We start from the raw sequence: 16,606 nt of genomic DNA, 5'->3' as shown, positions 1-16,606 counted from the left end.
CCGAAAGCCATCAATCTCTAAAAGCAGTTGAACACTGAAAAAACGTTACTGTAAAGGACCGGGCTTTGTAATGTTAGATGCTGAAACAACTCAACTGTGAACGCTGGATCTGTGGAAACCCACAGGCACCGAAGAATTCCAACCTCTCCATTTTACTCCTCAGGGCACCCCACGCTGAACCAGGACATCAGAGAAACCAAACAAGTGATTTTGCAGCAGTGCCAGGTGCTTCAGGCTCAAGCATCAAGCACTGGGCGAGTCAAGAAAACATGACTTGTCATGGTCAGACATGCAGGGATGCTCAAGCAGCTCCATTACCCTGCATGCAATCCATTACACTTGAGTGAATTTTTGCCAAGGTTTTCTCTCAGTCTGTTTGCCACTCTTACCATTAGTATTGAAATGATACAATTCTGTCTTTTCATTACCAGAACAAAAGCAAAAGGGCTGCAGGTTTTACTTTATTCCAGACCACTTTGCATGCCTATGCATCACTTGGAATTTACTTCCCAGCCTTGTTCACAGACATCCACCAGTCTGAGGATCACTTCGTAAGGGTTTAACTCATTAATTCCCCCATACTAGACAAAATAGAAGAGAAAAACTATAAACTGACATCAGATTCTATTTATGGGCCTGCTGTAGTAGTTTTCTCTACAGAACAAGGAAGTCTAAGATTTACTACTTCCCACAGAGCTTCTGTGATTATTTTTAAATGACAAACAAATCGGATATTGAAGCATCAAAGAGACGGCTTAGGCTCAATTTTACCAGCCTTCTGCCAGCAACTGATACACAGGAAGAGACTTGGAAGTGGGAAGTCCATGAGGTGGGAAGAGTGGACATGAAATGCAAAAACACTGTTCATAAATTAGAACTGAGAGAAGACCAAACCTCCAAACCTCTATTACTGATATTCTATTAAATTTTTCTTAAAAATCAGTTACATTTCTGGGAATATTACCAAGAAGCTTCAGCTAACAACCAGCACTGACACTGTGCGTGTACAGAACCTTGTGCAGTTTGGTAAAGCAACTTAAACAGGCCGTGGAAGTGTCTGTTCTTCAGATCAGCTGTGCTTCAGGAGGCTGGGCAACCTCTGTGTAGGTTATAAAGCTTTTTCTTGTTGGTTTTTCCATCCCCCTTTATTCTTTACCCTTTTAATTTCCTTTTCAACATAAACACAGACTGTACATAGTATCTGAAACACCTTTACATCAAAGCAATATAGAGAAAGATTACAGTCATTCTAACAAATACTTTTTTCCTTCAATACCGTAAAAATCTCTATTCCTCTAGCAACTACCGCACAGGGCCGCTCCCTGCAACACGAGATGAGGCCTGCTTGTTGCAGCAACTGCTTTCAGCTCAGCAGTTTAAGGTAAAATCACCCCAAATATTCCAACAGACGGTTCAGTGTGTCTAGAAAGGTGTCATCTTGAATTCTAGTATCGCTGCCGGAAGTTCTTGAAAAAGTACTTCAAACACCATCAAGTCCATTTAAATCAACTGTGCTCAACGTCAAAAACGAAACATGCTGTCACAGTCTGTACATAGGTAAAGGTGAAAAATATAATCTGGTTACAAAAGAGTTGGTTAACACCATCCGTACACCACAGCTAACGCTTCTCATAAGATTAATTTTTCACCATCCTCATCCAATCAGTCCAATGAGAAGTTATCTCAATTAATAAAGCATGCACTTTCTGTGTACTTATATATACAATAGTGTTTTTATACTACTTCCTACTCGAGTGTGAACAGGTATCATACAGTGACTCAGCTGAGATGAATGAGGGGGAAGCTGATGCATGTTATTTTACTTGTCTAGCTCCAAAAGAGCTAAGAAAGGGAAGTGACAGAAGCACCAGCTTAGATATTTTCCAACACAAATGCAGACGTTTTAATGTGTATCTGCATAAAGCTACATGAGTTTCCATGTAGGTTATTCATACACACTAGGGCACTTGGCACTCCTGACAGGTATTGAGTTACCTAGGACATCTAGGCTAAAAAAAATAAGGAAAAGGTCTCCTAAAATTAAAGATTTCTTTCCCAACCTTCAAAACCCTTTGTGTTCCTGGAAGTTACACCAAAATACAACTGTTCATCTTTCACATTATTTTAATAAGTTGCCTCTGACAATGATGTCACGTTAACTTTTTAGATCTGCAGTGATCTGTGATCACAAGGGAAGGCAATCTTACCCACTTCCAAAAAACCAAGTTGTGGCCTGCTCCTTAGTAACTACGACATGGAATATTGATACCTGTGTATCCATTCTTTTGTTGGGCTGAAGTCTTTGAAGTAATTACACAACTTAAGAAAAAAGTCCAAATTTAATTAAAGGCAGCTTACAATGGTAGCTTTCTCTCCATGTAAGGCGTTATTCTGACATCTACTGGCCTGGTATCCAACCATACATTTTAATATACTGCATTTATTAAAAATGAGCATATATATTAATCCAAAGACAAGAACAATTAAAGGAACACAAACGACATACATTTAAAACAGGCCCATGTATTTTCATATAAATTTCACAACCCTACCAGTATTTCGGTAGGTTTCTATTGCTTTCTTAACTTGTCTGAACTACTGCATATTATGAGGCTTTAACAGAAGCAGCTTTGGGGAAGAAAGTTACATTTGGAAGGGAAAAGAAAGTTGTGACAAGTTAAAAAAAAAAAAATCCAAGAAGCTTTTTTTTCTTTCTTAAAAAAAAAAATCTTTACTTGCAAAATTAAGCAGCATGCTGTTTTGTGATTTACGTTTGAATTTTAAAAAACTAATTAGACCAAAACAAAAATAAAAACCTAAAAATGGCAATTCTATAAATAATGAAAATTTTGTTTTCACTAGACTTTAATGAAAAACATTTGGTAATTAAATACTTGCTACTGTCGATGAACTTTATTAGGATTAAAACTATAACAAAGTTCATCCTAAAACATTTTGCAATGCAAAATTATTTTCACTCAAGGAGTGTCTCAAATCGAATGCTAAGAATTACAAGCAATCTTCAGAAGCAGACACTCACATTCATAAAACTTTATACATCTTTTGGAACTAAGATATTTATACTACTAAAATCAAACATGCATCACTTCCCATACATTCTGGTATCATGATTTATATTACATTATGTAACACCATTCGTCTAAACAGCAGCTGCTTTATCATACGTTGGCTCCGTTTTCTTTGGATTTCTGATCTTTATCTTCTATCTTCACAACATCCTTTAGAAGAAAAAAAGGGAGAGGATAACATCAATTCTAGACATTGGATTTCTCACGTTAACTGTAAAGCAGCACGGCACAGACACTGCTTGGTGTCAACTTCAAACACTCTGAACTGGTATCTCACTCAGTTCAGCTATAACCAATTCATATTTCCAGTATCTTCCTGAAAAACCATGGGGACAAAAATTAAACGCGACCTAAGCACTTCTGAAGAGAAGCACAAAAAACATTCCACAAAGACTCACTTTCCAGTCTGAAGGTCTGGGGCTTGTTGGGCCTTTGTCTTGATTTCCCCTCCCCCCCAGTTAAGAGTTTTATTTTTTATTTTATTTTTTTTTTAAAGAGCAAGTTAAGAGCGTTTTTTTTCAAAATCCATTAAATTAGAATAATAGTTTAATATAACAGTTTAACAAAACACTTATATTGGTCAAAGCAATGTGAAAATGCAAGGCATGGAAGACACTTATCTCAACCACCAGACAGAACGAGCACAGCTGGTTAAGAATTAAGACTCCCACATGGTACCACTTTGCTACTCAGTAGCCGTCATAACCTGCTTCTGTTCAGCCTTACTTAAGAGGCCCCTCAGCATTCCTAAGGTATATGGAAGTATCTCTCTGAACAGGGACAGAAATGCTCTGGAGCATTATGCAGTTTGCTTAAAACTTGTTTTATTGAAATACTCCCACATTAACTGAAGTGCTTAAATTTTGCCTTGAAAAATTACTCCTAATTGATTAAGTTAGATCAGATCAGATTTGGACTATTGGGGATGGACAAGATCAGGACAGGAAAAAAAAATCCTTTTTTTATTCCCAAGTGTTTGTTCTGATAATTTAGTCTACAGGAAGCTTGCATACTATAATAAAAAACGGCATGAAACAATTCTAACCTGTTTAAGAACACACTGTATTTCATCCATAACAGTAGCTAAATTTTTGATTGTCTTATTCAGCTGACTCTCAAATTGCAAATTTTTATCATCCGATGTCTTCAATTTTTCTTGTAGTTGGCCAAAGTCCTTTTTCACTTCTTTGAGCTCCGTAGACAGACTTTTGTTAGAGTTCTCCACCTGTAGTATGGTCTTCTCATCCTCGTCTTACAGAGGAGAAAAAAAAAAAAAGTCAGTCACTTCCAATGCTGTGTACCTTGCACCTTAAAATTCAATTTACACGCCAACATCATAGAACTAATTTTTAAAGAACATTAAAAACTGCATTGCATTACTATTTGATAGTACTAAATTCTGACTACATTTGGAAGTCTTACATTCAACTTGAATTTAAAAAAAAAAGATAGAAGCATTTCAGCATGGAGACAATGGTATTTAATAGTTGGTGTGCAAGGTCAAAGGACTTGGGAAATAGAAAATAGAAGTTTATGTTAAACAAATAGCTGAGAAATTTTAGATGACAAACATTACTCTAATTGGTTTATCTACTTAAGGAGCCCGAGCATTTGGAATCCATGGAAGTACCACCTTCGAAGGAACGTCGCACCTGTTTTTTCTTCGAGTAACTGAAGCTTTTGCTCTATTTCTGCCCGCACTCTTTCACTCTTCTCCAGCTTCTGCAACAGACTGCCAACATCCACCATAGCTCCGTTGTACACAATGAGGCCAACATTTTCTTCTACGGCTTTTGATTCTTGTTTTATAGTAGGTGATGGTAATAGTAATCTGTTTCCTGCATTAGATTAAGTAGCATTAGGAAATGATTCTTCTGTAATTTGTCAGTTTTAGTGACCGATCTCATTATCGTTTGCAAAGAAACAATTCTCTAGAAGTCTGTGACATTTAAAATTAAGAAAATAAAATAAAATAATACCACCTAACATATCTTCCTGTAGCTCTTCAGACTCCTCTTGGTTTTCTTCATCTTTAGAAGTGTCTGTTAGTCTTCTGTAAAAGCAAGATTCTCTAAGCACTACTTTATTAAGTAGCTTCTTGACCTAAAACACAGCCATGGAAAGAAATACAGCGTTACTTAATACACAGACATTACCTAAACAAGAACGCTTTAAAACTTGGAAAACTTAAAATTAAAAAAGCTGTGCCATTTTTTTAACATTTTGGGGCTTAAAATGAAAAAAAGCTAGGGCGAAAAAAATTACAACTTTGAGATAAAAGTTACCTGTATAATATGGGCATAGCAAGAGCTGAAAACTTCCCCTTTCATTCCAAGCCAATTTACAAAAGATTAAGCTAGTACTGTGTTGTAAATACGAAGCGGCTACATAAAAATCAGCGATCTAATATGTAAGCAACAGCCTTCAGAAGCTAAACCACATTCCTGCAGTATTTTCAAAGAGATTTCTATTACTATACAGAACCTGAGCACGTGACAGGTGTAGACCAAGAGTGTACAGTATCTCCTCCATGTCCTTCTCCAGAAGATATCCGCAGTGACTTTGATCAAAGTACACAAAAGCCATCAGAAGATCCCTATTAACAGTGACCATCTGCGTCTTGTCTTTCTCCTACGGAAAATTCATTATGGGATCATTAGGAAATGAAAAGACCATTTTCCTATCATCTACCAAAACCACGTAAACTTCTCAGTTAACAACAGTTTTCCTCTGTTCATTTTATTGTTACTTTCAGTTAAGTGATTATAACTCTAAGTACCATTTACCTACTGAGCTCCAGTATAAGCAAGCTAATTAGGACAAGTAATCTTTCAAACATTGAGAAGAATTATAGCACAGTGGACAGTAACATCAGGTAGACACTTTCCTTTTGTTCCTGCTAATACGTAAAAAATTGAAGAATTAGCCTAATTAAACAAGTAATAGTAAACATCCCTTTTCCTCTCTATCATGTACTTTACTGAACAGCTGTTTTCAAAGTTAAATCCCCATGAACATGTAATGAATGAGCACCCAGCTCTCAACTGCAGCAGTTCTGCAGACTGTTTATTCCCCGTTATTCCTATTCCTGTATCTCCTCGAAGAAAAAATAATTAGAAACTTGTTTTTATTCTTGCATTTATAAAGAAAGCTTAAGCATAACAAATCAAACTTGTGCTGTTCCTTAATCTAAACTGGCCTGGTGACACAAAAAGCATCTGTTTTCCTCCAGGGAGATGCAAAAACATCACAATGATTCCAAGCTTTGCAACTGAAAAGGCAGTTTATCAATCAAGCTACGGTTCTGTTTTTCTTATGTAAGAATATAGCAGCTGAAAAAAAAGGGATAATGACATCTCCTCTCTCTCATGCACACATACAGCATTAGCCCTCACATCTTTCACACAGATCAGTATCTCATACAAAAAAGTTCTTTCCAACTGCTTTCACGCAATGAACTTTACAATGTAAGTGACAGTAGATGTAAGCACCTTACTCAAAGCTGTCACGAGTTCCCTAACTTCTACATACACTAAATGTTTCAGTCCAGGAGTGCTGAAGGAATCAAGAAGTGCAAACAGGTCTTACAATAAAAACAAAGCTCTGATTAGGACACCTCTAACAAGGTTACGCATAATTGTTAAGAAAGATGTTAAATTACTTTATCTTTAGATGCCCTCTCTTTACAATGCCTACTTCCCTCTCTTCTGTCCTCCCGTTTGTTCATTTCCTCTTCATCCCGGTCTGTAAAACAGAAAGAAAATTCAACATACCCACAGCAAACCATTACTTCAAAATATGTATGTTCATTTAAAAAGTTCACATAAGCCCTCAAATACCTGACACTAATAACTCCCTGAAAAATAAAAAAAGAATGGCATTTAAATGACTCCTGTTAAATTTTGATGTTTCTATGGTCTTATTTTAACATAAGGCATTTGCCATTTGTTTTCCCCGTAGTTCATACACAGAGGACAGAAGCGCTGAAACAAATGCTAACTAGGCCAAAATGAGTTCTACCAACACCACCATCTATTTAAGTGGTGTGCAGAAAACAACCACAATTCTCCCTAATGAGGCTTGGCAGAGTCTGCATTCAGCTACGGTTCTTCTTTGTAGGACAAAATCAGTACTATTTACTCTCAAATTTTTTATATCATAAAACCCGTTTCGAAGAAGTTACAGATCACATTGCTTATGAGATGTGAGCTACAAACTGCAGGTTTTTTCTTTAGAAGTAGACAGTACAGTAAAACTACATCTGAAATCAAGAGAGAAAGAAGAATACGACAACTGCAGGGATGGATTACGGCATGCATCTCTGTACCTTACCTATAAGCAAGTCAGAGAATCACGTGCCAAGTTCAGCCTTAAGCTTACCTTTCTTCTGAGGAAAACTTTAGGAAAAAAACTATATGGCACACTACTTGTCTAATTTTGCCACTGTTTCTGAGAACCAATAGCTTTCTGCTGGACCTCCATAGCACGTTGGATGGTTCTCAGCAACTCTGACTGGGAATGCCACAAGGACAGATTATGGGAAGGAGCAGCACTTCTACGGAACAGACAAGCCCAAGGCACTTCACAGCCAGATTATAAGAGTTGTTTTGGAAACAACAGATTAGCATCAATTTTTAAGGCTGGTGCAGTACTCTGCCAAAAACACAACTGAAAATGCTACTTAGAAAATGCTGGGACTGCAATATCTAAGCAGTTCAAACCCTAATATCTAGCAAAAACTCTCCACAAAAGGACAAAAACCTCAAAGAGATACAAACCAAAAAGCATACACCATTGTATTGCACCTTTCTGTATCTCTGAGCAGGGCAAGAGGTCTACTGCTGCTCCCTGGAAACAGGAAAGTTCCCCAGGCTTCAGGCAAACACAACTCCACCCAAACAGAAATCAACTCCTCGTAACATCATTTTAAGAGCACCCCACGCTACCTTCTGGCCTAGTAAATACAGGATGACATAAAAACTGAGGAATAGGAAGTTAAGCATTTAAAAGTGGCTTGGTTTTTCAGAGGTGCTGAATACTCACATCTCCTACTGACTTCAATGGGAGTTGCGAGTGGTCTGCATTCTGAAAAAAATAAAACCACTTCTATATGCATGCCTTACTTTGAGTACCACAGCTAGTTTAAATTAATTATGTTCATACAACACCTAGCATAAAGGCACTTACATTTTAAGTAGGTCTGGTCAGAATCACTAGAATAAAATTAGTCTAATAATGTGATTTTAAGTTTTATAGTTCCACTGCATTCTCAGCTTGAAAGAACATATGAAAAAAATCCGGAAAGCCACAAAATTCATAATTCAAGATACCTTCATCTTCATCTTCAGCATCTTCTGCCTCCATTGGATCATATTCTTCTTGATTATTGTCATCTTCTGTTTCTTCTTCATCTTTAGAATCATCTTTCCTTTTATCTTCCCTCTGTAATAGAAGTTCCTAAAACTTTATCCAGTCAGAACTAAAAAGCAGTAAAGCAAAAACCTCACTACCATTCATTCAAAATTTACATCTATGTTTAGTCAATTAAAAACCAAACACAAACCTATGTGATATATCTGAATACACCCAATACACCAGTAAATTTTTGAAATTGCTGAGTATGACTGAAGGATATTTAAATAGATAATGATCACTTAAGTCAATTCAAATCAATTAAGACGACCTGATTTTTGAAAGCAATAAAGCAGAACTCATATAAAGAGTTCAATATTGATGCAGACAGGATAGTACTTCAGATGAGCTAGCTACAGACCTTCTTTTCATCTCTATCTTCTTTTTTGTCTTTATCATCTCCAGATTTTCTCCTCTTCGGTTTTGGATCATCTGTTTCATCATCTTTTTCTTCTTTTTTTTCTTTTCTGTCATCTTTTTTGCTTTTTTTGTCTTTTTTATCTTCCCTCTCTGGGAGGGAGATCAGTGCTTTGTAAATTCTGACACCAAAATCTCTCTGAAGCATTTCGTTGAAAAGTTCTGCAAACAATGATACCTGCACATAAAGAAGAATAAAAGGAGAACTGACACAAAGTTTTAAAATACACTTATGATTAAATAGCTACGAGGTGCTATCTTACCAACTTTCACCATGTCAGAATTTTACGCAGTGTCAGATTTGTTACTGCTTTGAATATAGAAACCTTAAACAACTTTATAAAAATGCTTCTTTCCTGTACTGCAGTAGCTGAGGACATCGCCAAGCTTTGTAAATTATAAACTCAATACCGCATGTGAACACCTGCGCATTTCTTCTGGATATCATTCAGTGACTATACTGCTACGGTAAACCATGTACCAAAGGCAGGACAATTTTTTTCCTAGGTAATGCACAAAGAAACTTACTTATTTTAGTTTCATTCTGCCATGCTATCATAAACTTTTAGAATCTACGAATACTGCAGTTATCACACAGTTTAAAAGAAACCAGAGTGCCTAACTGTAAGCAGCATAGCTAAATTACCTCAAAGGAATGTTCTTTATTATCTTCTAATCTATAGTCCAGAAGAACACTGAGAGACATAATGCTACAGTCAAACTTCCCACTCTTTGCTGCCCAGTTAGGATGGACAATGATTGCTGGTTCGTCAGGCAAGATGTATCGTCTCTCCCGCCGCTGACGTTCCATTTCTTCTTGACGTTTTCTCTCCTCTTCCTAAAGAGGCAAAAAAATAACATACAGCACATTCCAAAGCTGAAGTTTCAGCCTATGCATTAGGACTGCCAACACTTACCTAAGACAACCAGAAACTTGAGCAACACAAAGCAGGACGGGCATTGTTGCCTAGCCCACAGAGCACTGAGCACCTTCCAACATCTTCTGGTGCTAGTAAACAAGCATGTTTCCGCTGACGTTCCATTTCTTCTTGACGTTTTCTCTCCTCTTCCTAAAGAGGCAAAAAAATAACATACAGCACATTCCAAAGCTGAAGTTTCAGCCTATGCATTAGGACTGCCAACACTTACCTAAGACAACCAGAAACTTGAGCAACACAAAGCAGGACGGGCATTGTTGCCTAGCCCCAGAGCACTGAGCACCTTCCAACATCTTCTGGTGCTAACCACAGCATGTTTACTTGACACTGGAAGGACTAAAGCCAATTCACTTCAAGAAACAGCATAGAAGCTAGCAAAGGAGTCAATGCTCCTGAGGGGGCTTTTTGTTTGTTTAAGGGTGTTTTTAGAGCTGTACAGTACAGCAAGCTGTCTTATTCCTTACATAGGAAGAGTAAAGGCTTCATACATCGTCTTCCCAAAGAGATCCAACAGAGCTTTAACAACTACCAGGAGACAATTTGCTCAGCTCTTTTGATAATGAGAGATGCAATCCCTAGAGCCACAACTGATGCTAACCAAATTAAAAATAAAAAAGGTGTAATACCAAGCAGCCAACTTATTGTCAAGAGGGAACTATTTAAAGTCTTACAAGTATGGAAAAAAGTCATGGTAGAGCTCCCCCCTCTAGTCTTAAAGAAAGCTGTGGCAATAGAATCCATGATAGCTGAAGCCCATCCAAGCTGTGGGAGAAGTCAGCAGATGACAGAATTAGCAAGCACATGGCCTTAGCTCCCTCAACAAGGTTTACACAGATGTGTAAGACTTCAAATCATTCTGTATCAGTTAGCAGGAAATACACAGGGAGGGTTAAAAGCCACTAACACACAATACATTCTCCATACATTTATCCCTCTTTTCTGTGGTTGAGCTTTGACCTTACTGCACAGATCTTGTTTGTCCTTGTGAAACAGCAAAATACATTAAGTATTATTGAAACAACCAATGGCAAAACTGGAAAAACTTCAATACACAGGAAGTTTATCCAAAGGCAAAAATAAAAGCTTCATAACAAGTGAAAACAAACCTAAGCAAACCATTAGCTACATGAAGAAACTGGACAGTTTGAGACACTAACCTTTAACAGACTGGAACCTGCCCTCCTCCCCAGCTCAAGTTACAGCAAGAGCTCCCAGTCCAGTAATCAGAGAACTACAATATCCCAACACAGCTAGGTATATTCCTGTACTTTTTAATACGTCTATTTAACAATTTTTATATATACACTTATGTATATTTAAGAAGACTTAAACCAAGTATGTCTAAAACCTAACCTCTTTGTCATCTTCAGATTTCCTATCCTCCTCCTCTTCCTCTTCCTTTTCAGACTTCTCTAGCTCCTTTTGCTCTTCTTTTTGTTCCTCTACTTTCAGCTGCTTTGTCAGTCGAGCTATCAACTGGGACTTCAGTCCTTTAGAGCTAAGGGTTCGACTTTCCAATTCTTTGCGAAGGTCATTTACCTGGTAAATACAAAGTTCTGTAAGTGGTATCAACAAAGCATGTGATTAGCAGAAAAGACGAAGTAAAAATTAAGAGCGCTATAAAGTCAACTGTATTTTTAAAATCTGTAATACATTAAATGTATGTTTTATATCAGTAAACATGAAAGCCGTGTTTTCCTCAAATAACTCCTTTCTGAGGGACTTTTCACAGGAGCAGGGAAAGGGTTTACTACAGTAAAATAGTTTATTACTATTTTTCCTTTCAAAAAAGATTTTTATTACATCTGCTGACATATATTTTTGTATAATTATTGCCTTTTAACGCTAACATTAAAGTATTTTAGTCCCAACATTTTTTAACACAAGTGGATATGACCAGATTACTGCAGAACTTTCAATTTCCAGTCAAGGTATCACATGTGATACACTTTAATTGTACAACGTTTAAAAGGTCAGAATAATTTCAATTAGCTATATACATTTATTAAAATCAGGAATCACGCTTGCATACTGTGATAGCACACCTAATAACTATAAAATCAGCAAGGAAGATCAAAAACATCTGAAGTTTTTTGCTCAGCTATATTTCGGGTCATGCCTTAAGGGTGAAAATGTACAATGGAATCAAATTGATCAGTAAGATAAGCGTTAGTTACCTTCATTGTTTTCGGATCCAGTTTAGACCAGTGCGTAGGTGTAGAGATCTCTTTAGCTTCCCCGTCATCCTTTTCCTCTTCGTCCTGACAAATAAAATTTAGAAATTATCATTCAGAAAGCTTGAAGGCATTTTAGTTATTTTTAAAATTCTGTTGCTGATCTGTGCAAGGTCACAACTGTTTCAGATAGTCTTCTCCTAAAGTTATTATTTAGACAAGTTCACACACACATTCTACCACTTTATAAATGATCACAGTGCCACTCAGCCAATACAAGCCAGATCTGTGGAACACAAAAGGGTGATAAGCAACACCACAAAGAATACGGGGGTTACACAGACACCGCTGGTCTCCATCAACCACACAGTGTGTGATCTTCCCCCAGATTTTAAATCTCCAAAATTACTCTTTGTTCAGTCAGACCTTCCCTTATTCCAAGATGTTGATCAGCCACATGGCCTGAAATTCAGATGTTTCAGACTAGTGTTGGTTCGGTTTCAAATATCACAATTACAACTGGCCACAGGAGAGAATTTGGAAATTTTAGAAAATGGCAAAATGTTTCAAGACAGCTATTCATAAACTGCATCTCACTCAACAACTGGTCCCAGATTCCAGCAACTACGTCTACGATAAAAAATTTTATGCGCATCATAAGCACAATTTAATTCCATTTGTGATATCAGCATACACGTTTAAAGTTAGTGAACTAGCTGAAATAAAAATAAAAACCAACATTCACTACACTGCTGAAAGCTGGTTTACCAGTCATTGTTACCAGTTATGTTCCTCCTATGTATGTATGTGGTGTAGTATGTGGTGTGCATTTTGTGCCTGTGTTCCTGTGCCTGTGAGAAGCAGAAATAGAAAAAGGGATTAGCGTTCAGTGCCTGTTCTCCATCAGCCTCCTTGCGTTCACCCTGAAGCTTCTCGACCAGCTGCTGCTTGTATCCTCGGGAGAGGGTTTCCCACTCTGAGCGGGTGGGAAGGCAATGCCAAACATCCGGGAAAAATAAAACCACTGTCTCCACATGAGCTGGAACTGTACGCCCCTTGTGGGTCTCCTCAGGGCGATGGTAGCGAATCTCTGCAAAACGGTACCTGTTGCAAGGGAAGAAGCATGTTGGAAAAAAAATTCTACAATACATTTTAAAGAGCCTAGATCACTTGTAGCACATCAAGTAAAGAAACTTTGCTGCAAGACCTTGAAGTTTATCTAAAGAAAAAAATTATGGAAGCCGTATTTTCTCTTCTGGCATATTTGTAAAAAGGTGTCACAATTGAAAAGGAGGAAAACCAACAACATTCTTTTTTTCAGAACTTGTTTAGCACACACGGGTTTAATGCGCAAATGAACATCGTTCAAATTTAGCAAGCAATAGACTTTCCTGGTATTAGTAAAACTGCAATGAGCGTTAACACAGGAACAAAAAAAATCAAGAGAAAATATGGCTATGTAACGAACGGCTATTTATTTATTTATAACAAAAGAACAATGAAATGAAGTTCTCTTGACGATCTTCTTCAGCTATGCACAAAATGAAAAATATTTTCAACGTACATTCATTAAAAAAAAAATTACAGCATGTGTCAAAATACATCCAGAATTTTTAATTAGTTCTTAATGCAGTATCCAGCACAGTTGGCACCAATCAAGCTTATTACAAAACAGAACATCCCTTGAGTAGTTTACCTGCATCACCAAGAGCAGCCGACAAAGAGGTTTATCCATTTCTTTTATGCTCCTGGTAGCGGACAAGCATTTCTACAATGTACTTTGCTTTGCAGTACAGTACTTACCATTGTGTGCACACACTTAAGTCAATCCCTGTAAGAGCCTTGCAACAGCGAATAGCCGTCTTTATCAGCACGGAAGGGTCCTTTTCTGGATCAGGTCCATCCAGGGATGGGGACCAGTGTCCTCCAATAGCCATAGCTTCATCTTTGCCTTTCATACCCACTAAAAACTAGACAGAAAGAGTCTTCTGAATGTTCCCCTGCTAGGGGTAAAGAGTCATCTTCCCAAAGTGCAAAGAGTATTTCATATCACACACACTGAAATTCATGAGTAAACTGTCACATTATTTTGAAATCTAAAAACGAAAGTCAGTCAAGAAAGAGTTCAGTTATTTTTTTCCACAGATTGCTTCAGAAATGGAATAGGTTTAAAACATCATCACTCATTCTTGTTTGCAAGACTTTCCATCAAGTTTCCTTATTGGTATAGGCTTGTTCCTTTGCAATTAAAAGCTTTCTAAGGCAAAAGACACACAGATACTAATTTAAATAGTCTCTTAATTCTGATACACATTTACAGACATTCCTCCTTAAAAGTGATAGAGCAAAGCTACAAAAGATAAGACCACAAGAGCAATATATGAATAAATTCAAGTACTCCCATTTGCTTTAAGATGATGGAGTTCTACTGGAAAACAAGTCTGTGTTGTCTTAAAACATCACAGCACTTACAGACTGATCAGTGTAACAATAAGTTTCACTTAATATGATTACTTAACTGTTGCTTCATTTGTATTGTCTTCACAGCTGCAACCTTAAAAAAAGTCTAAGTCCTTGTAAAAAAAGCTAACAAAGTCATTATTATATAATAAATGTAGGCTTCTGAAAATATCTACTGTTTGAGTTTGACTAAGTTGAAGAAAGCAGTAAATATGAAAGCAGTGAAGACAAAGCTCCTATGAACTGGAAAAAGAATTGACACATAAACTAGGTCTCTTCAGACGAAAAATGAAGCCACTATTTAGCTGCCTACAAACTCCTCTCTTATTGAAAAATACTTTAAAGCTCTATAACCAAACTTTATTGCCAGAAGTGTCTGGCATTGAAGCATATTTACCTTTACAAGTCTAGCAGGATGCTGAAATCCATCACGAAGTTCTTGGGGATCTTCAGCCAGAGCGCATGACTTGTGGTAAAGGTCTTCCATGCTAGGACTAGCCATCAACATCACCTGTTATAAGTCAGATTACTCTGGTGAAGTTCTCCCACTGTGACTTGTAAACAACGACCACAACTTGCAAACATACATACCAGTACTTTTTCCTCAATGTCACAGAAAATCAAAACAAGTAAAGGTAAAATAAAACTGTAGAAACCAGTGTTAAAATCTCTGCCAAGGACTGACTTCTCTCCACCCCACATGGATGCAGTGTGTGATCCCTATGCCAAATACCCTACACCAAGAAGCACACCAAGTACACTTCTGTTTCAGTAACTTACTCCTTCCATTTTCTCACAATCACAGCAGAAATAACCAATACATTCATCTGCATCCTTGTAGCATCCCATTAGCCCAGTCAAATCTAACAAGGTTGTTTTCTATCCTAAACACATTAATATCATGAAACAGGATGCTATTCTTCAGTTACTGAATATATTTTGAAGCTTAACCTTTCTTACTGTAAAAAAACCAAACATGTCTGATACTTGAGCCAAGGCTTCAAAGTTCTGAAGGCAAGTAAAATTAAGTCTTCCAGAAATACAGGGGTTAAAGGCAGTTTTGGTTATAAACCTGTATTGTACAAGAAATACTTCTAAAACAAACTGTCCTAGAAATCTCAGTCCTATTTTAATGAAAGAGCTTTCAAATAAAGCAGGTTTTAGGAAGAGGTTTTGACACTGAGGTCTTTAATACAGCATTACAGCCCTTGATGCAGCATTTTTGACATCAGACAATCCCAATGTCTCAATCTACTTTCAACAAAATAATAAATAGTGAGATGAATCTGAAAGAAGAAAGAAAGAAAAAATATCACTAAACCGAAGAGCACAAGCTGCAGAGAAAGAACCCTTGAAGAAAAAAAAAATATGGCTCCATTAATTACTCCAAATGAACTGCCTAAGAAATACATTCAGAGATCTTGCAGGAGCTGGTTTTCTTTCCTATAATCAGATCGGTGCAACTGGGTACAGAGACTGGAAGAGACCTTAGTAAAAAACACTATTTAGGACAGCTCTAGCAACAGGAAAATAAACTGAGTTTTAGTTATGATTCTTCAAGCTCTATGTAGCAGCTCTTTTCTGAGAAGTTTAAAATGCCGTATTTCACTCTAATAACTGTAGAATATTTTCAGTTCAGTTATAATCACTTCTTCACCCTATTGGTAAAAACATTCTAATGAACAGCCATAATACTGGAAACGCATACAAACCTTTGCACTGTATAGATGATCAGCATCAGGTGGATCAAGGACAGCAGCATTTTTGTCTATAGGATCTACTTCTCTATGCATTACGTAGAAATTACAGTAGTTTCCCAGCTGAAATGGTCTAGACATAGGAAAAGCATCCACCCACGTGAACTGAGCATCAAAGAAATCGCTGGGGATATACAAGTTCTGGTAACGCCTCCTCAGCTCCATCATATCACAGCTGCGGCTGAAATAAACAACATTATTTGGAAGATACAGAAATAAAAGAACCATTAATGAAGTACATAATTAAGAGGTATATTAATTGGAAATACAACAATTGTATATTAAACACTATCTATAAAAAATTTAAAAAGCAATATATTTCAGTTAGTGTCATGGACTGAAGATCAAAAACAAGTAAC

General features: G+C 37.0%; 1 protein-coding gene across 2 annotated transcripts in view; it reads right to left on the bottom strand.

Annotated features, from left to right (window-relative positions):
* Positions 1-2,602: 2,602 nt before the first annotated feature.
* CCAR1 (cell division cycle and apoptosis regulator 1) overlaps positions 2,603-16,606 on the bottom strand; it is a 27,036-nt gene continuing 13,032 nt past the window's right edge. For both annotated transcript variants that reach the window (XM_010194640.1, XM_010194641.1), the window contains 15 exons: positions 16,203-16,428; positions 14,888-15,001; positions 13,834-14,000; positions 12,924-13,134; positions 12,034-12,117; positions 11,210-11,395; positions 9,565-9,756; positions 8,863-9,096; positions 8,420-8,531; positions 6,751-6,833; positions 5,574-5,720; positions 5,072-5,192; positions 4,742-4,927; positions 4,135-4,340; positions 2,603-3,239 (listed from right to left, as the gene is read on the bottom strand). In XM_010194640.1, the coding sequence (XP_010192942.1) occupies positions 3,180-3,239; positions 4,135-4,340; positions 4,742-4,927; positions 5,072-5,192; positions 5,574-5,720; positions 6,751-6,833; positions 8,420-8,531; positions 8,863-9,096; positions 9,565-9,756; positions 11,210-11,395; positions 12,034-12,117; positions 12,924-13,134; positions 13,834-14,000; positions 14,888-15,001; positions 16,203-16,428 (2,329 nt within the window). In that variant the 3' untranslated portion in view covers positions 2,603-3,179. The remainder of the gene's footprint in view (positions 3,240-4,134; positions 4,341-4,741; positions 4,928-5,071; positions 5,193-5,573; positions 5,721-6,750; positions 6,834-8,419; positions 8,532-8,862; positions 9,097-9,564; positions 9,757-11,209; positions 11,396-12,033; positions 12,118-12,923; positions 13,135-13,833; positions 14,001-14,887; positions 15,002-16,202; positions 16,429-16,606) is intronic.

This window comes from Mesitornis unicolor, unplaced genomic scaffold (assembly GCF_000695765.1).
Source record: "Mesitornis unicolor isolate BGI_N332 unplaced genomic scaffold, ASM69576v1 scaffold361, whole genome shotgun sequence".
Classification (NCBI taxonomy): Eukaryota; Metazoa; Chordata; class Aves; order Mesitornithiformes; family Mesitornithidae; genus Mesitornis; species Mesitornis unicolor.
Note: the sequence above shows the minus strand (reverse complement) of the source record. Positions and strands in the feature narration are given on the sequence as shown.